This window comes from Monodon monoceros, unplaced genomic scaffold (assembly GCF_005190385.1).
Source record: "Monodon monoceros isolate NGI ecotype Baffin Bay Population unplaced genomic scaffold, NGI_Narwhal_1 Super_Scaffold_7, whole genome shotgun sequence".
Taxonomy (NCBI): Eukaryota; Metazoa; Chordata; class Mammalia; order Artiodactyla; family Monodontidae; genus Monodon; species Monodon monoceros.
The window spans coordinates 105,500,822-105,524,895 of NW_021703784.1; the positions used below are offsets into that span (position 1 = coordinate 105,500,822).

Genomic DNA, 24,074 nt, shown 5'->3' on the forward strand with positions numbered 1-24,074 from the left:
CTTTCCGGGCCGGTCCCCTCCCGGCGCAGGCGGGACAGCCCTGCCTCTGGGCTGGGACATCTATTTTTGGTGGTGACCAAGCCACTGCTTAATATGCAGGACTGGGGTGGGGGCGGGCAGGCTGTGCCCTGACCCGCAGGGTGACAAGTTTAAAAAAGGGCCCATTTTGATCAAAATACATGTTTTTCTGAGGTCGGCCAAGGCGGCGGGGCAGGGTTCGCCACAAAGACAAGGCTCGGGGCCGCCCTCACCCCTTGGCGCCCCCAGATGGTCTGCCTAGCCCGACGCCCCCAGCAAGGCCCTTGATTATAGATCACCAAATAGGCTTGAGAAGGGCTCCCGGCCGCCGTGCGCTGCCCGTGGGCCCAATACACACATCTCTGCCCGCCTGCTCCCTTCCCCCCGCCTCTCTCAGAAGCAGTCAACCCACAGAAGCTGACACAGACTGGAGCTAAATTGTAAAAAAATGTAAATTTCCTTTCTGGCCAATATTTGAGGTCTATAAATAGAGTCATTCAGGAAAGGCCTGGTTGTGGGGAGGGGTTATCGTCCCCCGGCCAGACTGGGAGAGAAACACCCAGGAAAGAGGAGGGAAAGAAAGGTTCTGGGGGCGCTGCCACGCATGTGGGGAGCAGGAAGCCACGGTGCAGCTCGGGGAACTGAGGCTTAGGTTCAGGGTGCTACACAGTCGGGTCAGGGCAGAGCTTGGGCTCCCAGACTGGCCCCTGACCACCCCCCCCCCCACCTTCCTGACTGATAGCTGGCCCACCCTCACACCCACTCTCTCTGAGCTCCGTGATCGGACGCCGGGTCTCGCAGCTCTGGACTGGCTGTATTTCCCCGTGCCACAGGGCCTTTGCACATGAAGTTCCTCTGCCTGGATATGGATCAACTCAGGGATCCTCCCAACAGCACTTGCCTTAGTAGCATCAATTTCATCCCCTCCGCTGACTGGTGAGAAGACAGAGGCACGAGAGCCAATATGACTTCCCGGGTCCATGGCCAGCGAGCCGAGGGGGCAGGGCTTGAACCCCAGCCACTGGCTGCAAACGTGCACAGGGAAGGCCTGGGCTTTGCACTGTGTGAAATGGGAGGAGGGGCCCATGTGCACGCAGGCGGCCTTGTCCTCTCGGCCAGAGGAGGACATGTGAATCTGAGAACACACAGGCGTGGGAGCCAGGCTGCCCGGCCCTGGTCCCAGCTCTGCCCCGCTGAGTCAGGACCGCAGGGACGGGTGGGATCCTGGGGCCTGGAAAGAGGTGGGAAGAGCGGCCCCAGGGGCCCCTGTCTGGCCTTGCTGTGGGCAACTGTCAGGCGGGCTCCGGGTCCTCAAGCGTCGGGTGTGGGCGCAGTGGCCATTGGAGACCAGGCCCGGGCGGGTGGCCCTGAGCACACACACCCTCCCCTCTTTTCTCCTCCCTGCCTTGGATGGAGCGGGAAACTGAGGCTCAGAGAGGCTGGCGAGCTGTGCCTGTCCCCCCGGCAAGGGCGTCCCTGGGAGGTACCGGGTGCCTCTCCGTGGACCCCCAAGTCACCCAGAGGTGGGGACCGACTGCTTTGTGGGGTGCAGTCTTCACGATCACTCTTTGTGCTGAATGTCCCCCGTGCCAGGCCCCACGCCTAGTCTGTGAGCCAGAGCAGACTAAGGAAGCCGGCACTCACGTTCCTTCCTGGGAGGCCAAGCGTCTGAGGCCAGCGATGGGTGAGGCTACGACCACGGGGGGATTGGCTCCTGCCAGCCAGGAGGAGGTGAGCCACGAGGCCAGCCTTCCTGCCTCTACGTCAGGAGAGGTCCAGGACTACAGGCTGGCCGGGCACACTGCCCTGAGCATCAGCCCGGGTGCCAGCTGCCAGTTCAGCTCTAGGCCAGTCTGAGCTCCGACCTCCCCACCATGACCGTGGCCTCTTGGCAACAAACCCCTTGGACACCACAGGGGCCTGAGGGTCTCACCCTTGATGGGATGGAGAGGCCTGGGATGCCTGCAGGTCCCTCAAAGCCTGCCCGACCCAGGCCCTCCCTTGGTGACAGGGAAACCGAGCCTCTGAAATGGAGGCGTGTGATTTTAGCATCTCCTGCGGAAACTCGGACTCACAGGTGTGGTGGGCGGCCCAGTCCTCTGACCTCGGTGAGGGGCTCCTGAGCTCCAGACTGGTCGGTCAGCTGGACCTTGGGGACCGGGTGGAGGGAGGGGCGACCGGATGCCGGCTCAGGCCCTGCAGCTGATCACATTTCCCCCCTGTCGCCCCGTTCGTCCCTTTTGTGCAGACGCGCCTACTGCCGACGGCCGGGTGCCCATCTGTGCGGCGGGTCAGAGGGCCAGACATGAGCTAGCCTCCCGTGCCTCTCTCCCTGGGTGCTCCTGAACCCTGGCGGGGGCTTGGCCCACAAAACCAAGCCTCGCGGGTGGGCCCTTTGGGTGCCGCCCGGGCTGTTGAGGGGAGTAGTGTGTGGGCAGCGGCAGGTGGGCAGGCCCGAGTCACAGGTGTGCCTGCCGCCTCTGGATGAACATGGGTAGACAGACGGACGTCCCCTCACGCAGACGGACGACTCGAGAGGGTCTTGCCGGGAACACATTCCCCACATTCCTCTGGGTGGTGTTGGAGCAGAAGTGATGTGTGTGTCGCTTCCAGGATGGAGCAGTTAAGAGCTTGGGGCTGGTCCTCGGGCCTGCAAGGGGCCTGGAGCCAATGGACCATGCCCCCCATCTTGGCACAGGGAGAGCCTGTGGGGAAGTAGGCTCAGACTAGTGACGGAGGCTTGGGTGCTGAGTGAACCCAGAGCCCTGGGGAGGGGGCCTTGGGTGTAGGGCTCACAGGATATTGAGTTTGGGGGCTAGTCATTCTGGTGGGAGAGCAGCCCCAGCTGACAGAGGACTGAGGCCAGAGCAGGAAGCTGGATGGGATGCGACATCTCTACCTGAACTACCTCGGAACACGCACACTGGCTACAAGGGGCACCTTGACCTCGGACAAACGAGGACGGATCATCTCACAGCCGCACGTGGACTGTCTACTGCCCAGACAGCCCCAGCGGTTCTCGGCATCTCAGCTTTCTGACTTAGCAACTCATCAAAGGTGTGGCTCCAGAGCCACTGACAGACATCAGGCCGGGTGGTGCCCACAGCTGGGAGGCATCTCCTTTACTCAGCTCTTCCCTCGCCGCAATCAAGTGACTCCCCATGTCTCTCAGTCACAAATCAGAGCGTGACAAGCGCCCTGACACATAGATCTCTGACCCTGGGGTTTCATTTCCTGGAAGCAGAGATGTTAGATCAAAAGGTACATGTATTTTGAATGTTAACAGACGCTGCTAGATTCCTTCCCAGAAGCTCTGTTACTACCGTAATTTGCGTCCCCACCAGCAACGTGTAAGAATGCCTGTTTCCCCACCTGGGTGCCAGCGCTGGGTATTATCATTTTCTTAAACCGTGGCGTCACGGCGCGTTCCCCTGGCCACTGGTGGCGGTGGGCATCTTCCCACAGATTTTTGGCCGAAGCTGGGCCGACTGTTGAAAAGGCCCCCGAGCCAGGCTCTAGGCAAGTCCTATGGGGGCTGCCCTGGCCGTGAGAATGCGGGGCTCTGGCCTCGGGCTCCCTCCGGGAACATGGCAGCCCCGTCCTGGGGGCCCGTCAGGTCTCCCTGTGGCTCGAGGGGCGCGGGGACTCCCTGGCAGGCCCGCCCGCCTCTGCCCAGGAATGGGGATGGCGGTGCTCAGTGTCAACTGACGCTTTCATTATAGGTTTATCTTTGAAACCCTAGACAAAACAGGGCTTGTGTGGTTTGACTGAAGAGCCAGCACCTCAGGACCTTGCCATCCACTAAGACGGCTCCTCAGGAAAGAAAAAATACACTAACCTTAAAATAACCGGTTCCCAGAATAGCAGCTAATGACGGCTTCTGAAGGGGGCCCTTTGATCAGGCGGAGCCCCACGCCTTCGCCTATTTACGGCCCTGCCACTCAAGAGCAGCTCACCAGCAAAGAGAGGCGTGTTGGGGGTGGGCAGAGGAAAGTCGGGGGTCTGGGCATGGCGTGTGGGGGGAGCAGGGCCATCGGTGCCCATCTGAGGCCGCCCCGCTTTCCAGCGCAACCGGCCCCAGCTGGTGACGAGGTGCGCCACGGAGTCCGGGGCAGCCTGGAAACAGAGCCTCACGCAGGGAACGCCGTTCCTGACGGCCCCCCAGGAGCCAAGGCTGGTGGGAGACAGATGTGGTTATAAGGGCCAGAATCCCAGGTGGACGGTCCTTAGGCCCCTTGGGGAGGCGTGGGTCATGGACCCAGAGGGGCTCGAGGGAGGAATTCAGGGAAGAGCCTGAGGAATGGGAACCCAGGAGGGTGCAAGGAAGTCCCGAGGGGATGCTGGGGCTAGAAGATGCCCGCGCCGCGCCCACCCCTGTCTGCCCCACCGCAGCATCTACCTATCCTCCTGGTGCTCACCCAGCACCTCCCTGGTCCTGGCCCGGTCAGATGCTCGGGGACCACTCTCGCCTCCGTCACAAGCACATGACAGTCTGAAGCTGCCTCTTCAACAGCCTGTTCACCAGACCTGCTTGGCTAAAAGCACTGGAAATGTGGCTTGTGAGACCAAGGGACTGGATCTTAATTTGATTTAATTTTAACGAATTCACAATTAAATTTAAATACAGATCCCCAAATCAGTTATCGGAAGACTTTAGCTATGGTTGTTCGGAATGCTTTAGGCGTGAGAATCCGCCTTTTCAACTGTAAATTTTATGATCTCTAAATGCAGACCAAGCAGCTCTTATGAAAGTAGAGCATCCAAACTGAGGTGTGCTCTAAGTCTGAAACCCACGCTGGTGTTTGAAGACAGGATGTGGACCACCCTAAGCATTCTTTTGTATTGATTACATATTGAAATGATAATATTTCATCTGTTGGGTTAAATAAAACATATTACAATGAATTTAAGCTGTTTATTTTTCCTGATGTGGCTATTAGAAAGTTTAAAATTATATCTGTGGCTCCCGTTATATTTCTACAGGACAACATTGGTCTGAATTGGGGCTTAGCACACTTTCCTGTAAGTGGCCAGATAGTAAATATCATAGGCAATAGGGAATCACATACAGTTTCTGTCACACATTCTTTAGGTCAGGGGCCAGATTTGGTCTGTGGGCCCCAGTTTGCTGGCCCCTGGTCTAGAGGCTCCCAGCTCTAGACCGGCTGGCATCCTTCTCAGTCCAGCCTGCCAAGGGCTGGTGGCCCCACCCAGTCCCCACTGGAGTCCCAGCGTAAGACCTACTGATCACTAAGATCCCCAGGGACCAGCACGAACAAGACACGTTACTACGGCCCAGTAGCTCCCGGTTTCATGGGGAGATGGAACATGGGAAGGTCAGGAATCAGTACAGGGAGTTGGGACAGCAGCCATCAGACCCAGGCTGCCCAGAAAAATCCCACCTTCCAAACCCTGGCTCTGTCCCCTGTAAGTGAGCAAGAGCTTGTCTGACCATGAGACTCATTGGCCTTGACGAGCTAGCCAGGAAGTAAGAGAGGTCAGAGGCTGAATGTGCAGTGAAAGTGGAGCCCACAGAGGTAAGAAGTGTCCTGGAGGCATTGGATGAACTGAGTACACCTGAGCTTTGGTTTTCACAGTCGCACAGGTGATGGATAGCTAGGTATCCAAGCCCAGACCTGCCCCAGGTGGGAAGTGTCACAGCGGAGCCCTACGTAAAGCTGGAACCTTCAAAGGGCTCTATGTTCAGTGTAAAGGTCAATGAGAAATAACCTCGTCCCTGAAACGACCATATAGAAAACTGTCTTGCTGCTAACAGGAGTGGAACAATATTTGCCCTGAGAAGTCACATCCACAAGCTGGTCCATGCTCAGCTTGGAAGCCCAAATGCACACCACCTGGGTAGTCTTGAAAACGTTGAGCCCAGGATCTATAGTCCAGGCTGGTAGTACTCCCATGTGTATAGCAAAGGAAGAGGTGAACGTAGATCCCCCCCGCCGCCCCAAGAACCTCAACTTCACATTAGACCTCAAAAATCCCCACAGATACATTTTAAGACAGATGAACTCATGATTAAAAAAAGGAAATCCTCAAAGGGAACAAAACACCATGAATGAAAGCCAGAAGAAAAAACAAAAACAGAGAAGCCGATTCACAAAGACTTTAGATACCAGAAATTAAATATAAAATAGCCATATTCAATATATTTCAAGAAATTTTTTAAAAGTTTGAATATACAAGTGAAAAGAAAGATACTATAAAAATGATCTATCAAGTATGCATAAAAACCAAATAGAATTTCCATAAATAGGAAAATAATCATTGAAATTTAAAATTCTTTGGATAGGTTTAACAGCAGATTAGAAACAGTTGAAGAAATAACTAGTGAATTGGAAGATGGATCAGAAGACATTATCCAGAACCCAGTACAGAGAAACAAGTGATTTTTTTAAAAGAGAGAGAGAGAGAGAGAGAGAGAGAGGCACTAAGAGACACAGAGGGGATTGAGATGGTCTACCAAATGTCTAATGAAAGTTACAGAAGAGATAATGAACTAAAGCAAAGTATGAAGAGATAGTGGCTGAGTGTAATCCAGAACTGACGCAACACACCAACCACAGATTAAGGAAACTCACTGAATTCCAAGCAGAATGAACAAAAGAAACTCCCTAATAACACAACATAGTGAAAATGCAGAACACTAGAGTCAAAGGAAAGAGCTTAAAAGTAGCCAGAGAGAAAAAATACATTGCCTTCCAAAGAGCAATGACTCACTGTCATCTTTGTTCTCAATAGAAACAATGGAAGTCAAAGTACAGTTGGACAATCTGTTCAATGTGTTAACAGAAAATCTTTTTGGTAACCTAGGGTCTAGAATTTTATACCCACTGGAAATATTTTTTAAGAACAACACTAAAACAGTCATCTTAAAACAAATAAAATCAGAGGGATTTTGATTTGCACTGAAGGAAATTCTAATGACTACTTCAGCCAGAAACAAGTGACCCCAGATGTAAGATCTGAGATGAAAAATAAATGATGAGTGACAAAAGAGGCAAACAGGTGGGTAAATTTAAACACATATTGATTGTATAAAACACTACTAATTATGCTTGAACTAAAGTATACAACAAGACATATATATAAGTCAGCAGGAGAGATTGAAACTAAGATGTCCTAAGGTCCTTATTTTATTCCAGATGTGGGTAAATATAGCAAATGGCTCTATTATATAACCATTTACAATGTCCTAGGTTAACCTCTACAAGAATGGCCATATAACTTCAAAACTAGTAGAAGAAAAAATGGAATGAGAAATAATCATCAATCCAACAAGAGGCAAGAAAGAGGACCGAAGTAAACATTAAAAAATTTAGTACAGGTGAAAGGGACAAAATACATTGCTAGAAAATCAATCAAAATATATTGGAAATTGCATTAAGTATAAATGTATTAAATGATTTTTTAGAAACCTAGCCACACAGTGTTTACAACAGACACCTAAAATGTGTACGCAGGATTAAAAAGACAAGAATTAAAAAACCTGACACCAAAATCGGAAAAAAAAGTCACAATAAAACTAGAGAACAATATCTTTTATGAATATAGATACAAACATTCCTAACAAAATCTTAGCAAACAAAATCCAACCACAGATAAAAGAGATCATATATCATGATCAAGTGGGAAATACAAGATTGGATTAACACCCTCAAATCAATTAATGTATCACACCATATTAATAGAATAAGGGCTAAAAGGCATGTGACCATCTCAAAAGATGCAGAATGGGCAACTGAGAAAATCTAACATGCTTTCATGATAAGAGCTCTGAACACACACCAGGGATAGAAGGAAACATCCTCAACCCGATAAAGAGCATCTAATGAAAATCTACATCATATTTAATGGTGGATGACTGAATACTTTACCCTGTAAGACCTTCTCTAGCCACTTTTACTCAACATCTTACTGGACAGTCAAGCCAGTGTAATTAGGCAAAAAAAAAAAAAAAAAAAGAAATTAAAGGCATTCAGATTGGAAGGAAGACCTAAAACTGTCTTTATTCACACACGACATGATCCTGTATGTAGAAAATCCTAAGGAATCAACAACAATAACAACAATATTTACTAAAATTAATAGCAATGAAGTCACAGTTTATAAGCTTAATATCAAAATTTAATTGTATTTCTGTATACTAGTAGCAAACCATTCAAAAATGAAATTAAGAAAACAATTTCATTAACAGTAGCATCAAAAATAATAAAATATTTAGGGGGAACGTTAACAAAGGATATGTAAGATTTGTACACTGAAAGCTATAAAATATCACAGGAAGAAATTAAAATAGATCAAACAAACAGAAGGATATACCATGTTCATGAATTAGAAGATTCAATATTGTTAAGATGTCAAGTTCTCCCAAATGGATCTATAGATTCAACACAATCCCTATCAAAATCCCAGCAGGCTTCTTCTCTTTTTTTTTTGGTAGAAGCTGGCAAGCTGATTCTAAAATTCATATAAAAATTCATAGCACTTAGGATGTGCAAAACGATTTGAGAAAGAAGAAAATTGGAGGACTTACACTACCTGACTTCAAAACTTATTACAAAGCTACAATAATCAAGAAAGTGTAATGTGGGTTTAAGGATAGGGATATAGACCAATAGAACAGAGTTGAGAATCCAGAAGTAAACCCATATATTTATGTTCAATTGATTTTCGACAAAGGTGCCATGAAAATTCAATGGGGGAAAAGTAACGTTTTCAACAAATGGTGCGGAGGCAATTGGATATCCATAAGCAAAAAGAACAAAAGCCAAAAACCAAACCAAACCAAAAAAAAAACCCAAACTTTTCCTCACACTACACCCCAAAATTAACTCAAAATAAATCATAGACCTAAATGTAAGAGTTGAGTCTAAAAACTTCTATGAGAAAAAAATAGAAGAAAATGTTCATGTCCCTGGATTAGGCAAACAGGTCTTAGATGTAACCTCAAAAGCATGAGTCATACAAGAAAAGATAAGTTGGACTTTTTACAATTTAAAACTTTTGTGTTTTAAAAGACATGATTAAGAACATGAAAAGACAGCCGCAGAATGGGAGAAAATACTTGCAAGTCATATATCTGATAAAGGACTTGTATCCAGAACATATAAACAACTCTTACAACTCAATAACAGAACTACTTAATTAGAAAATAGGCAAGAGAGTTGAATAAACATTTCCCCAAAGAAGACTATGAATGGCTAATAAGCACATGAAAAGTTGCTCAACATCATTAGTGATTAAGGAAATGCAAATCAAACCCACAACTAGAATGGCGAAAAGAAAAAAGGCCAACCATACCATGTATTTGCAAGGATATAGAGAGAGTGGAACCTTTGTACATTACTGGTGCGAAATCAAAATGGTACAGACCCTTTGGAAAACAGTTTAGAAGTTTTTTAGAAAGTTAAACAGAAACTTACCATATGACCCATCAATTCCCCTCTTAGGAGCCTGACCAAGAGAAATGAAAACATATGTCCATACACAGACTTGTAGATAAAAGTTCACAGCAGCATTGACCATAATAGCCCCAAACTGGAAACAATCCAAACGTCTATCAACTGGCAAATGGATAAACAAAATGTGGTTGATCCATACAACAGAATACTATTCAGTGTTAAAAAGAAAAGAAATACAGGATGCAGCACAGATGACCCTCAAGAATGTTACATTGTGTGAGAAAAACTAAACACAAAACACCACAAGTTGTCTGATGCCATTTATATGAAGCATCCAGAAAAGGGGAATTTCTAGCCTTATAGAAATTTAAGGCTACAGAGACAGAAAGCCGGTCAGTGATTGAGTGTGGCTGGCGGTGGGAGCTGGGAATGATTGCAAATGGAATTGAGGGAATTTGGGGGTGTTGAAAAATGTTCTAAAACTTAGCTTTGCTGACGGCTGCACACCAAGCTAGAAATGTACTAAAATGTGTTGCCTACATTTACATTGGGTGAACTTTATGGCATGTAAATTATACCTCAAAAGAAAACTTAAAAAAAAAAAGATTACAAACAAAATTAGGTTTGTATTAACAATGAGAATAGACTTTAAGGGAAAAAAGAACACTACTTGAGAGAAAGCGGGTGTTATGGAATTAGAAAACATTGACTCCAGCAGTGAATATATAAAAATTTGGATATTATATGTATCTGATCATAAGATCTAAAAATACATTAAGCGAAAATTGACAGAAATATAAAGAAAACTAGAAAAATTCTCCACAATTGTTGGCACTTCAACACATTTCTCAGTAATGATAGATCAAGTAAGATAAAAACATTCCAGTGAGGATATAGATCTCAACAAAACAATTAACAAGCTCGTTCTAATGAACACAAGTATAACACTGTACCCGGCAACTTCCGAATACACATGGTATTCAAACACAGAAGGTACATTTACAAAACTTGAGGACATGTTGTACCTGTAAAACATATTTCAAAATGTTCCAAGAGACGGATACCCTACAGGACTTCCCTGGTGGCACAGTGGTTAAGAATCCACCCTGGTCTGGGAAGATCCCACATGCCACGGAGCAACGAAGCCTGTGCACCACAACTACTGAGCCTGTGCTCTAGAGCCTGCGAGCCCCAACTACTGAACCCCATGTGCCACAACTACTGAAGCCCGCGCGCCTACAGCCCGTGCTCTGCAACAAGAGGAGCCACCGCAATGAGAAGCCCCTGCACCGCAACGAAGAGCAGTCCTTGCTCGCTGCAACTAGAGAAAGCCCGCACAGCAACGAAGACCCAATGCAGCCAAAAGTAAATAAATAAACAAATTTATTTTTAAAAAATGATTGATACCCTACAGATCACTTTCTTTGACAACAGAGGAATAACAATTATAACAATGACAAAAATCCTATTCCAAAATAGCCCCTGGGATAAACAAGAGGTCATAATGGAGACTAGAAAAATCTTGGTGTGAATGAACGTTAAAATTAAATGCTATATATCAAAACCTGGGGGGTGAAGTTTGAGTGGTATTTAGAGGAAAATAAAAGTATAGTCTTAAATGCACACCTTAGAAATCTAGAAAGTTTTAGAATTCATAATTATCCAACCTAAGAAGTTAAAGAAAGAGTAACACATTAAGCCCAAGTAAATAGAAGGAAGAAAATAAAGAGAAGTGAAAGAAACAAAACAAAACCGACAAACGAGAGGATCGACTAGGTCAAAAGTTTGTTGAAAACATGAATAAAATCATCAACTAGCTGGCAGGCTTGACCAATGGAAAAAAGTGAAAGTGCAAACAAACAATATTGGCAATATAAAAGGGGCCTAACCACTGATGGTACAGATGCTAAAATGATAATAAATGCCAATAAATGTGAAAACTAGGAGGGAACGTACAAATTCTTAAAATATGCAACTTATCAAAACTGACACAAGAAGAGATAGAAAACCCCAACTGTCCCATAACCATCCGAGTCATTGACTCAATGAAAAACCTGCCCACAAAGAACGCACCAGGCCTAGGTGGCTTTACCTCCAAGTTTCCCCAAACACTCAGGGGAAGAGAATCCTCACCCTATACAGAATATTCTAGAATATGGAAGAAGAGGGAACACTTCTCGACTCGTTCTGTGAGGCTCACATACATTGGATACCATAACCCAATGAGGACAGTGTAAGTACATATCTCACCCACAAACGTGGACAGAAAAACTCTGAGGAAAATATTAGCTGGAGGGTTTCAGCAGTGTTTAAGGAAGCTTATACAACGTGAAGGACTGGTGTGTGGCGGGGAGAGGCCAGAGGCCACATAGATGTCTGGAAAAATAATCTAAGCCCAAGATGATAAAGGCCTGAACTCAGCGGGGACGACGTGCAGCTGGTGTGCAAGGGTGAGCAGCTTTGAGGGGCTCTCGGGGTGGTGGTAGGAGCAGGGGGTGTGGCTGGGATGACTAGGACTCGGGGTCCTGCTTTTAGGCCTGGTGGGCAGAGAAGTCTGGGAGGGGGACAGAGCAGGAGGACGGTGGTCTGGGGCAGACGCCAGGTCCTGGGTGACCGGGGCCTACCTGGTCCAGGACAGGGGCTGGGGAGCCTGGCCTGGGGGGCATTCCTATCAGGCAGAAAGGTGTGCCTGGCCAGGGTTCTAGGCCGGGGGGCGGTGGAAGGAATGTCGGGGGGTTGGAGGGGCCCTTCCCACCCACAGTCTCTGAACTGGGGCCTGGAAACCCAGGACTCCCTGTGTCCGGCTCTGAGCCATGAACATTTCCGGCAAAAACAGAGAAGAAAGAAATTCTCCCAGCCCACTGTGTTCCTCATATCAGCAAAAGCAGTGTGAGCTGAGCTTGCAAAATAAACAGGGCTCAATGTAAACACAGCAGCAGGTCCTGGGGACGGAGCTAAGAATACACACTGGGGGAGGAAGGTGGGAGCAGACTTCTCCATCGGGTCCCCAGAGAGCCGCGGGGTCCCTGCCCCGGAGCAGCCCTGACAGGGAGGGGCCGGGGCGCTGGGGGCCGCGTTCTCAGGACCCGTCCCAGGGCCTGGCGTGTCGGAATCTGACCGCTGCCGCCCGTGGACCTTGCTGCTTGCCCTCACCTTGGCCCTCAGTGCTCCTGCGCGGCCTCTTCTCAACCAGACCCCTTCTGTTTGGGCAATACTCTCCTGCTTTCTTCCGTCTCTCTCCACCTCCTCCCCTTCTGTCTGTGGCTTCTGCCGGGACCAGCTCTTTACCTAACCAGCTAACTAGGCAACCGCTCAACCTCTCCGGGCCTCAGTTTCCCCACTGGTAAAAGAGACTTCATTTGGGCAAACGAGTCCTTGCCAGAGTAGAGAACGCAATGTGACAAAGCAGTTCAAGCCCTCTCCTCGCACAACTAAGGGGGCCAGCGGGCTCCCCAGGCCAGTGGGTGGCAGGCTGTGGCGGGGGAATGCTGTGTCTGCTCCCCATGCCCCCGGAGCGAGGCAGGCCTGCACAGCCAGCCCGGGCCAGGGCCAGGGGGCATCCTGAGGGCGGGTGGGGGCCTCTGAGCAGGAGTGAGAGCTGCAACGAGGCTGCAGGACCCCGGAGAGAAGGAAGTGGGGGGGGGGCGCTCCAGCCCATGTGGCCCCTGGACTGGACATGGGAAGGGGACTCCTTGCCGGGAAACAGAGGCCCCCCTGCACAAGCTGAGCTGGCCTCCCCCACCCCAGGTGACTCCCTGCAAGTGGACAGCCCGGCCACTGACCCTCAGAATGACCTGCTCCCAAGACAGGGGATGGGGGCAGCCGCTGTGCCCCCCGAAGTCCCCTCCCCCTCCTCTCCAAGCCCCTCGTCCTGTGGCTGAGTGAGCCGCCGGGCCGGGACCGCCGTCACCGAGGAGGGCCTGAGCTGAGATGAGGAAGCAGTTGGGGGCCAGGCTCCCTTCCGGCCTGAGGCCAGCCCGGTGGGGTTGGGGGAGGTCCGGGGCTCCGGCTGGGGCTGGCGGGCCGGCTGGCACTGCCACCACTGCAGGCCTGCTGGGCTTCCCAGGGCTGGACGGCTGCTGGATTTCCTGCCCCCAACTTCCCTCAGTCAGCAGGATTGCGAGGGGGGTTGTTTATGGTCCCGATGGCTGCGGTGATAACATGGGGCCTGGGACACGCCACTGTGCCCTCTGGGCCCGGCGGGGCCCTTTCCCAGGGTCTGTCCCCGAGGGGGGCATCGGCTAGCGGGGGCGGGGCTGGGCAGGCTGAGCTGGACGCCGGCCCACGGCAGCCTCTGCCCGGGTCCAGCACGTGTCCACGGGGCAGAGATTCAGCGTGGAGCACGGCCTGTTCCCTGCCTTGAGACCTGGGGGCATGACTGTGCCTCTTGGGCGGAACCAGCTCCTGGGAGGCAGGATGGGGACAAAGGCGACACAGATCCCATCTCCCTGAGTGTGTGCGGAACATCCGGAATCCTTGCTGCGCAGAAACGGCCCCTGTCCCGGGCGCAGAGCCTGACGGTGGAGGCCACCAGGGGCCTTGCTCCCAACCTTGCCCCCAGGGATCAGGGACTCCAGAAAACCCTTCCCTTTGTTGTTCAGATCTGAAGAAATGTGGGCCCATAATTCTGTACCCCCAAGACCAACGTGGGCCGCACCTCAGCCCACCACACCGACCCTGGCTGGACAAGGGCTGAGCCCTGGCTCTCAGAGCCCCACCGGCTGCCAGATGGCTCCAGGGGACCCTGTCTGCTACCCTTCATCACCCCCAGAGGACACCAGGCTCTGGTTTAGGTTTCAAGCGGTGGCCTGTCCGGAGGAACAGTGGGCAGAGCCGTAAGAGAGGCCCAGGACAGTCGGACAGGGGACAGAACCAGACCAGGGCAGGGACTTGAGGAGGGGTGAGCGCATTTGGATGACAGGGCAGCGGGGCACTCCCAGGGCTGCTGGGTGGGGGCCGGCTCACGCGCCCATGCGCCACCACGACCCCTGCCAGCGGCGGGGGCCAGTCAGTGAAGGCTGCCTTGGCCAGAGCTGTTCCAGAGCTGGGCAAGGAGGCGGGGGTGGGGGTGGGGGGCCCTGGGTCCTCTCCCCGGCTCTACCTCTGCATCCGTTGATGTCTGGAAGCCCCGCCCCACCGGTCCCCCCAGCCGGGTGCCTGGTCTGCTGTACTGGGCGTGGCCACCTGCTGCTTCTCCTGGAATGTGCCAGCCCCGAGTCCCTGGTCCCACACGAGAAGAAGAGTGAAAGCCAAGGATGGGTCACCAGAGAGGCGGAGTCCAGGCCCCAGAGCCTCTGATGCCACTCAGCCTGGGGAGCTGACCATTCCTAGTTTCAGTACCCATCCCGCCAGACAGGGCATCTGCCACTGGACCACCTGCCTGGGCAAAGGAGAGCCACCAGGCCCGCCGAGGCCTGTGCTGACCGAGACGGGCCAGCCCTCCGGCGGGGTCAGGGTGTTGGTGTCACACAGCCCTAGAGGGCCAGGCCCGAAGTGAGAGCCCCCGTGGGCACCTGGACAGCGGCCCTCCCCCACGTACAGGATCGTGGCCCCATACCCGCCCAGGCCAGGGAAGACTGCTGGTGGGCAGAGGGTCGTCCTGCAGGCCCAGGCCAGGGTGGGTGGGGCAGGAACCCGGAGCTGTGCCCCTGCCCGCCTGCCCAGCTGCAGCAGAGATGGACACGGGCCAGAGCCAGGCGTTGCCCAGGAAACCGAGAGTCCGACGCATCCCTGCTCAACCGAAATTCCTCTATTTTTAGCCCCCTGGCTGCTTTCAGATAAAGTCCATGTAGATGAACGAGCTGTTCGTCAAGATAACAGCCTGCTCCAAACCACGGAGACTTCAAAGGGCAGCAGGCCACCCCCTCCCATTCCACAGATCCTCCGAGGCTCCCAGGATGCCCTGGGAAGGGGTTCCGGAGCTGAGAGGCGGGGCCGCGGGCACAGAGCCCGGCGGGGACTGGGGTGTCCCGGCCACTGAGGCTGCCGGTGCCCTGGAGCGGAGGGAGCACGGCGTCCACATCCCACCAGACAGCCAGCAGGGCCTTGGCCGTCACTCCCCACCTCCCTTGCTGTCAGGACCCTGCGGAGGAGGGTCCTGGAGCCCACACCCCCTCCTCCCCACTTGATGCACCCTCGTGTCCCTGTCGGCACCTCTGAGTCCCTGAGCGCAAGCGGGCTGGGGGCTGAGGGAGCCGCAGGCAGTGTGGAAAGCACTGCCCACCTCAGCGTGCACCGGGCGGTCCTCAGCTATGCCAGGGAGGGACTGCGGGCACTCGGTGCCACTTGCCAATAATGATGCCACTTGCCAGAGGTCTAAGACCAGCCTGGCCTTCAGCGTCCTCCTCCCGTGGGGACCGACGCCCAGTGCACATGAGAGAGGAGCTGAAGCCCTACGTCAGGGAGCCCACACCGAGCACAGGTGGGAGGGAGGGAGGGAGACCCCAGACACCTAGGGCACCATCCAAGCCCTGCACGCTCAGGACAGAGCTGGAGAGTGAAACGTCGCTGTGGACGGCACCGTCTGGGCCCCAAGGCCGCTGCCCGCCGCCTGCCAGCAGCGACGCTGCATGGCCCGTGAGAGCTGGCGTGGGCTCGGGCGCCTACCTTGTCCTCCACGCGGTTCAGGCGGGCACCGATCGTGTTGCTGCCTCGGTCCTTGCTCTTCTCTGTGGGGTTAAAGCACCCAAGTCAGGGACGCCTGGGCTGGCAGATGGGGAGGGGTGGGCAGGTGACCCCGACTGGACTCGGGGAGAAGGGCGATGGGGGTGAGGGAGTGAGGGTCAAAGGCCTGAACCTATGGGAATGTCTCTTAGAAGCTCTTCTGTGGTGAGAACTTCAGGGGCGGCAGTGGGTGGGCCGGGCCCTGGCTCTTTCCGGTTCTGTGACCTCCGAGAGCCTCAGAGGACGGGCACCCACCCTGCCCGGGGGCTGCCTGAGTTGGTGCCCGCTCTACAAAGGTGACATTCCGCCCCAAGGGGGCACTTGCTCTGGCCGAGGAGGCCTGTCGCCCCTGCAGCCCCTGCCGCCCTGTCCCTGAGTGAGCTGCACCTCCCACTTGAACTTGGGCTAGGGCAACCCCGAGGAACTGGCCCGGCCCTGCCCTCCCTGGTGTGACCCCCTAGCCCCCCTCCGGAGGACATGAGGCCGAGCCTCAGAGCTGGAGGGCGGCACCCACCTTGCTCCCCAACGTTCTAGCTGGCTGCTCAGCCCCCAACCCCACTCCCAGGCCCCCACCTTCCCAGGGTCCTGGTCACGTTTCCACACTCACATCAATAGCCTGGAAAAGCCTGCCATTTGTAAGGACGCATGCAGGTTCTTGCACTAACTGAAAATCCCTTGTAAATCATGTCTGAAGCCAATTTGCTTAGGGTGGATCTACCTGCCCCCCTCTCTGGATTTCCTTGCCAGACATGCACTTTCTGATGGTGGAAGAGGCAGGCGTGGGTGGAGGGATGGTAGGAGGGTGCGGCCTGGGCTGCCACGCCCAGGGTATCTCGATGCAGAAACCCACCTGAGACGGAGATGAAGAGGGAGGGCTTCCCGATGGACTGGTCCAGCCTGGGGGGGAGGGAGGGAGACGGAGACCAGCTCACGCTTGGCCGGGGCACCGCACGGACATCTGGTCTGTCGGTGGGTGGATGGGCTGATATGCCCAGCAAGACAAGCTGCCCGCCCCTTCTGGGGGCCGCCCCTCACTGCCACCCAAAAAGCAGCCAGGTGCCTCCCAGGTTCCAGAGGCCCATGCTCCCAAGGGGGCTTTGCGGGGCGGCGCTCAGAGGTGAAGGGCAGTGGTTGGGCTGCTCCTTTGTCACCCTCCCTGGGCACAGCAGGGTGCCAGGATAGCCCAGTGTCCTGAATGTTCCCAGAGAGGCAGGCCTGCAAGTGGGCCCTGCCGGGGCAAGGCCAGGTCGCTGGGCTGGGTGGGCTTCACGTCCCTGTGGTAGGTCAGCGACAGGGGCGGGGGCAGCCTGAGCCCCTGGCCTGGCCTGTGTTCAGGACAGGCAGTCTCCCGGCCACACCCTGCGTCGCACAGAGCTCGGTTCCCAGGCCAGCCCACCGTGGAGATGCAGCTGGTCTGAGCCCACGCAGGCCCCCAAGGACCACGCTGCTTCCATGAGGATGAGCTCTGTGGGCCCCAGGTCAGAAGCCAGAGGACGCTGGCTACCAGGGGTTGAGGTGCTCAGCTCCCAACTGGTAGGGTCTCTCCTGGAGGGGGTGTCTCCTGGGGCTGGACCTGGCCCCTGCTCACAGGGTGTGTGCTGGGCTGTGAAGTGTCCAGCGTCTCTGAGGCGTGGCCATGTGTGGAGTGAGCCTCTGCCCCTCCCCCGCCTGCTCAGATCCCCCCGGCCCCCGGGCCCCACCCCCCGGGCCCCGCGCGCCCACCTCCTCTGCAGCTCCTTGATGCGCACCATGAGGTTGAGGTGGCCCTGGGAGTACTGCTCGATGACATCCCGCACGTCGTAGGGCTTCCGCGCTTGCTGCGGTGGGAGAGAGAGTCACGCTGCGGGTTCAGCGTTAGCGCAGTGACCGCGCCCGCCTTCCGTGGTCTCCCAGGATTTAAGGAGCTGCCCACGTGGCACCACGGGGCGGGCCTGGATCAGCGCACATGCAGTGGCCGGGCTCAGCCTCCCCGGGAGCTGGGTGACCCTGGGCCAGTACCTCGGCCTCTCTGGGCCTCAGCTTCCTGCCCGCTCACCCGCAGGGACCTGCCCACTCTCCCTTTCCAGGCCACCGGTCCCTGTTTTCAAGCTGCCTTGGAAGAGCTGGCCCAGCCGAGGGCCTGGGGGCAGGGGGCCAGCATGGCTGCCAGTCACTGTGTGGAGGGCACAGCTCTGTGCGGCCACCGCCTGCCTGGGCCCCAAGCTCACCCTCCGCACACTTGTCGGCCGGCGCACCCACTGCTCTTGGGGCGGGGAGGTGGCCCACCCCACCCCCTTCCCAGGCAGTCCCCTGAGCTGAGCAGGGGTGGCCCCGGGGGACAGGCCTCCTGCTGGGGCTCCCAGGCTGCCTGGGAAGGGAGGTTGGTCCCCCGGCAGGCCTGCGGCCATGGGGGCAGGGAAGGTAACCCCAGAGCTCCAGGCTCGGAGCCAGCCCTGAGCCCATAAATGCATCCGGGGCTCAGGTGAGACCACAACAGAGAGAACGGGGCTTCTCACGACGTCAGCAAAACCTCCAGCCGCACTTATGGCCTCGATCCCAGGAGCTTACGGTCTGAGGGTCTCGCCCAGGTAGCATCGGGCTGGCCGTGTCGGGGTCTGATGGCCCAGGAGGCCCTTCGCCCACACAAGCGAGCCAGAGCCGCGTGGGGATATAGGCTACTTCTATTGGGAGAACCGCGGGGAGACAGGGTTGGGGGCCCCAGCTGGTCTCATGAACCCTGAAGGGCCCACACTAGTGATGGGCTGGGAGGTTCCTGCCTCTTGCTGGGGAGTGTAAGGGGCCTGAGAGACACGCCAGACAGCTGGCAGGGCAGGGCGGGGCCGGCGGGTCAGAGGGTGAGAAGTAATAAGGCACAGATGCCCGTTAAGGGTCAGGGCCAGGTCTCAACCCTGGGAGCCCCAGGGCACCTGTCCTCCCTGCCCACCTGAGGCCTCCTTCTCCTTGGGGTGCCACCCCAGAGACTGGGGCTACCCCAGGCTAAGGGTAGGGCCACCTCTGCCTTCCAGAAAGATGGGGTTCCCCTGAGGGCAGGGTCCTGCCTCGATCTCTGGGCACCCTTCGGACATGTCCAGGGGCCCTGCCATCGACGCTGGCGGCTTAACTATGTTCTCGCAGCTCCCCACACCGTCCTGGACCCCAGGAATCCCGGGGCAGCACAGAATCCTCCTCCCTGTCAGGGACTCTGGGCGCAAGAGTTCCAGGGGGTCCCTGCTCCCACAAGATCCGCCAGGCGGGGCCCTCACAGGTAACACCCAGCCCCGCTTTGGGCCCCGGGACCACCCTGTGTCCCTTTGTGGCCTACATGCCGAGGCCCGTGGTGGGGTCTCAGGGTCAGGAGGGGGGCGGGACTCTGGCAGGCTCTCTGACTTGCCACACACTCAGCTTCATGACAAGTGTAACAGTGGCCCTTAGCTACAGGCTAGTGGTAATACCCCAGGGCTCAGTTTGTCCTTCTGTGAGTTGGGGATGCTGAGCCCTCTGGCTGACGGGGAGGGAGTGGGGATGAAGTAAGATGGTAGGTGAGAAAGGCCAGCGGGTCCTGAGCTGGCTCTTGCCAGGAGAGCCCGAGGTGGCCGTGACAGTGTCTGCGGCTGAGCCCAGGGTCTGCGCTGCTGTTCAGTGCACACGCCACTGAGTTGTGATCTTGGCCTCCTGTGAGCTGTACTGGGCACCTCCAGGCCTGCTGGAGCCGTCTGGGATGGGATCAGAAGAGGGGCAGGCTGGGGTCAGAGGTCAAAGTGGGGCAGGCCTGGTCTGGAATGGAGCGGATCCTTGCCCTGGTCCCCCGGACACCCTGGGAGGTCACGGCCCACAGCGTGCAGGGGAATCTGGGCACCTGAGCGTGTTAAGAGCCTCTGTGTGCACAAGTGAATACGGATGTCCCTGTGGGAAGGCATAAGAGTACAGGTGACAGGTGTGTGTGTGCCCGGGCATGCGTGTGCATGTCTGCAGAAGCGGGGGTGGGGGTGGGGTGGGGCTCGTGAGCAGGCCCCCCACCCCCAGCCTCGCCTTGTCTAGGGTGTGGACCACAACAGGGTAACCGACGCCCAACTGACACCCAGGACCCGTGGCGCGGTGGGGTCCCAGGCCCCCTGAGACTCATCTCAGAGCTGAGAAGTTCACCTCCCGCCCCCCAACCAGGGTCTGCTCAGAGCTCCTGGAGGCCTTTGTCGAGTGGTGGCCTGGGGCCCAGCTGGAGACATCATCTCAGCTTTCTCTCTAGAGCTCATTTCCTTGGCAGCAGCAGGAGCCTGAGATGAGCCGAGATAATGCCGGGCTGTCCAGACTGACCGCCGGTGGACATGCGAGTTCAAGGCAAACGTGAAGGGCTAAGAGGCTCTGGCTCCTCCGGCCAGACGCAGGGGCGGCCAGCTGGGTACTTATAGGCAGGCGAGGCGGGCAGGGGGGCCACCCGCCATTTCTGCAGCCCCTGAGGCCAGATGGGGGTGGGCGTGCAGCAGACAGACAGACGGGCTGCTGCGGGGGAAGGGACGGCATCCCTGACAGCTGGGCCTGCGTGGGGGGCCGCCCCTGGAGCCCCACAGAGCCCCTCGCTGCCAGGGACTCGTCCACCGCTTCTACGTCCGTGGGTCCCTCCTTCCTGGAGGCCTCCTGCTGCCCCAGCTTCTGGCCTTGCTCAAACCAGGAAGCTCCCGGGAGCGCCTCCGCTCAAAGGGCCCCGCCCAAATTATTGAAGGCCCCCCAGGGGTCCTGCGCCGAGGGGAGGGGCAGGGAGCAGGGGAGGTGAGGCTGCCCAGCCTCCGTCTGGAAGCCTCCAGGCCATTCGCAGGACCCTGGCCTGTGTCCTGAGGCAGAAAAGGAGACCCTCGGCCTGGAAGGGAGGTCAGCAACCAGTTGTCTTGCCTGCATGTCTGTGACGGGCGCTCACCAGCGTCCACAGCTGCTCCAGCCACTGTGGCGCCCATCTGCCCAGGGCGGGCTGTGGTTCTGAGCTGGAAGCTGCTCACATCACCCCCAGAGCTGGGCCTTCCATGAGCCCCAAGGTTCCGCCTGCCCTGCTGGGTGCCCCAGACCCTGGAAGCAGCCCCCAGGAAGCCTGGTGTCCACCCTGGCACGGCCCTGCGTGGCCCAACGGTGCCCCAGGGAGAAGGTCATGGCCTCTGCCCTGCCAGGGCCTGCTCTGGAACGCTGGTGGCCCAGCTGCTCAGGCTGGGGACTGTCCCCATCCTGGAAGAGTCCCCGCTGACCCCTCTGATCCCCAGGTTGACATCTGTGGTTTTAGACGTCACCACCAATGGCCCTCAATCGAGGGCGACACATCGTGGCCCTTCTGCGGGCCTCTTCTGCTCTTGGGAGCAGTCCTGCCCAGACCTGACCCCCGAGGGGGTTCCTGCCATTCCTCCTCCTCCCTCCCCAGGAGGCCAGCCTGCCCTCACCCAGTGCCCCCTGAGCTCCCTGCTCCACCAAGCTACCCCTCTGCTGGTACCGCCAGGGCAGCGGGCCCTCGGGGAAGGAACAGCCACAGACGCCCTCTGTCCGGGACCTTCGGATCTCGCCCAGAACACTGCTGGGCAGACCTCCTGGCGCCGGCCGACAATAGCATTCACCACGACTCTTTTGTTTCAACAATGAGGAGTCCCAGGCCCTGGCGGGAGCCTTAGCACAACTTGGCCCAGTTTGGTGGGGAACAGCCCCCCTCCAGGGCTCCAGGCAGACAGACGGGCAGGCAGCAGGATAACACTGGGGACTCTGTGTGCAAACCACCCAGCCGAGGGGGCCACGGGTGCTGCCGGGTAGCCGGAGGAACGGGGCGGCCGGGGCAGGGCCTCACCAGGGCTGTCCTTGGGGCCGGGATCAGTGGCGGTCGTGTCGTGGCAGAGCCTGTGTGAGGGCTGGGCACCCGTGGACGCCGTCCTGGGCCAGCCCCTTGGGCTCTTGCTCCCACTACCAGCGGGGGAAGGGTTCTTCCCCAGGGCTGCAGGGGGGTGGGGTCTTTCCAGAACCCCGCACCGAGTCTGGCTCTGTGGCCTGGGTGGGTGAGGGCTCTGCTGAGGGGGCTGGAACGAGCCAGCGTCCAGCCTTCAGCCTGGGGTGGGAGGTACGGCCCGGAGGGGGCTGGCTCTTGTCCCAGCCTCGCTGTGGCCTCCCAGGGGGTGTGAACAAGCCCCTCACTTGGCGAAGCAGGCCCAGGGGATGTGGGTGTTGGTTGGCTCTGGGCGACCCCCAGTCCTGGCTCCACCAAGGACTCACTTTTGAAAGGCACCGGTGGCCAAGCCTTCTGGAAAGAGAATGGCCTCCCCCAAGGGTCCCTGCTTCCTAAGGTTCCATGTTCTCAGAGTCAAGGCTGAGCTGGGTCCCGCTCCTCAGACGGAGGACGGTCCCCACGTAGGAAGGAGGGCACCAAGCCTGCCGCCAGCTGGCTTCCTCAGCGGGCTCCCAGGGGCTGCAGGAGACCCACCCCTGGCAGGAGTGCCGATGGGGAAGCCCACAGTCTCCAGCCCCGCCCAGCCAGAGAGACCCTACCTCTCCCTGCAAAGGTGGGCCACCCCGGGGCACAGAGCAGGGCTGGGTCTCCCCTCTGTTCCGACTCACACAGGGTGGGCGAGGGGGATAAGAGCCCTGAGCCGGCCTGGGACAGAGCACTTCCTGCCCAGGTGACGCAGGGTGGGCTCCGCACCCTCCCTGAGTCACTCCCACTCCTGTCTGGTGGGGGGGTGGGGTGGGAGGAGCTAGTGAGCCCTCGGGCCCTGCGTGCCTCTGGGCTCTGCCCCGGGCCTCAGGGTCCAGGCCGATCAGGGAAGTGTCCCTCCAGGGTCTGCTGTCTTGGGGACGGATCCTGAAGTCATGGCAGGGTGTTTGACGGGTGAAGGGTCAGGTCTCAGATATGGCAGGGTATGGGGACCCCGCAGCCTGCGCTGTGGGTGGGAGAGGGGCTTTCAGGGTGGACCAGGGCAGGAGGGCTGAGTACAGGACTCACCTGGAATTTCTTCTTGGCCACAAAATACTGCATGCGCCTAATGACCTTGATGGTGGCCCGGTGGTGCTCCCGCAGCCTGCAGTGGAGAACGGGGAGGAGGGCGTGAGTGTGGACCAGATGGTCATCCCACGCCCACCACTCTCAGAGGCTCGGAGGCTTCCCAAATGTGCCCCCATCCCCGGCAAAGGGCTGGGCCTTTCCAGAAACAAGGAGAGTGTTCAACCCCCTCGGATGGGGATCTGCAAGCTCACATCCTGGTGGCAGGAGGAGAGGCTGAGGCCAAGAGGCTTTAGATTAGGGGGATGACCCCAGAGGGACCCTCGCCTTGCTTGTCGCTCAGAAGTGGGGTAGGAGTCAGGGTCCCGAGTTGGCAATGGCTCTGCCCCTCACTCACGGTAGAGCCACAGAAGCTTCTTTCTACCCTTGGGCCTTCTGGCTGCTCACTAGTAGCGTGGGGAGGAGGTACAAACAGATGACAGCTAAGGCCCCTTTCAGCTGGAAGGTTTTATAGCCCGCCCACCGGTACCCACTTGGAAAACATAGGGCTGACGGACAAATTAGCCAGGGATAGTTACCACCTGAGCCACCCTGTTAAGGAGACCGTGCAGTATCCCCTCTGAAGTTCCTTCTAGAAACATCATTAAAAAGGGAAACACAATTGTTGAGATATATATATATGTTCATAGGAAAAAGACCGGAAGGAAATGCGTCCACATGGAACCAGCGGGGATTTTCCTTCTGGCTCTGAAGCTTGCATCTGACCAGACCTTCTACTGAGAGCATCACCACAGCTGTGTGATGGCTTTGAGAGCAAGGAAGACTCCAAGGGCTGAGATCCCAGAAGAGAAACGAACTGGGAGAGCCCACGTGTGCGTTTGTGCGTTTGTTGTGTGGGGCACACTAGCCGAATGGGAGGCAGGGGGCTCCCTGGGCCGGCAAGATAAACAGGAGTCCAGGGCTGCAAAGACATCCAGGACTTGATGGGCCAAGATCCTGGTGAATGGGGGGCCACAGAGAAGGAAGCCTCCTTTCACGCAATT

The 24,074-nt window shown here is 56.1% G+C and overlaps 1 protein-coding gene across 1 annotated transcript in view; it reads right to left on the bottom strand.

The window, feature by feature from the left end:
• Positions 1 to 24,074, bottom strand: part of KCNQ1 (potassium voltage-gated channel subfamily Q member 1) — a 311,701-nt gene that overhangs the window by 57,586 nt on the left and 230,041 nt on the right. Inside the window, exons 15-18 of the mRNA XM_029207933.1 lie at positions 23,035 to 23,110; positions 17,820 to 17,914; positions 16,948 to 16,994; positions 16,041 to 16,102 (exon numbers count right to left, since the gene is read on the bottom strand). Of these exons, the coding sequence (XP_029063766.1) occupies positions 16,041 to 16,102; positions 16,948 to 16,994; positions 17,820 to 17,914; positions 23,035 to 23,110 (280 nt within the window). The remainder of the gene's footprint in view (positions 1 to 16,040; positions 16,103 to 16,947; positions 16,995 to 17,819; positions 17,915 to 23,034; positions 23,111 to 24,074) is intronic.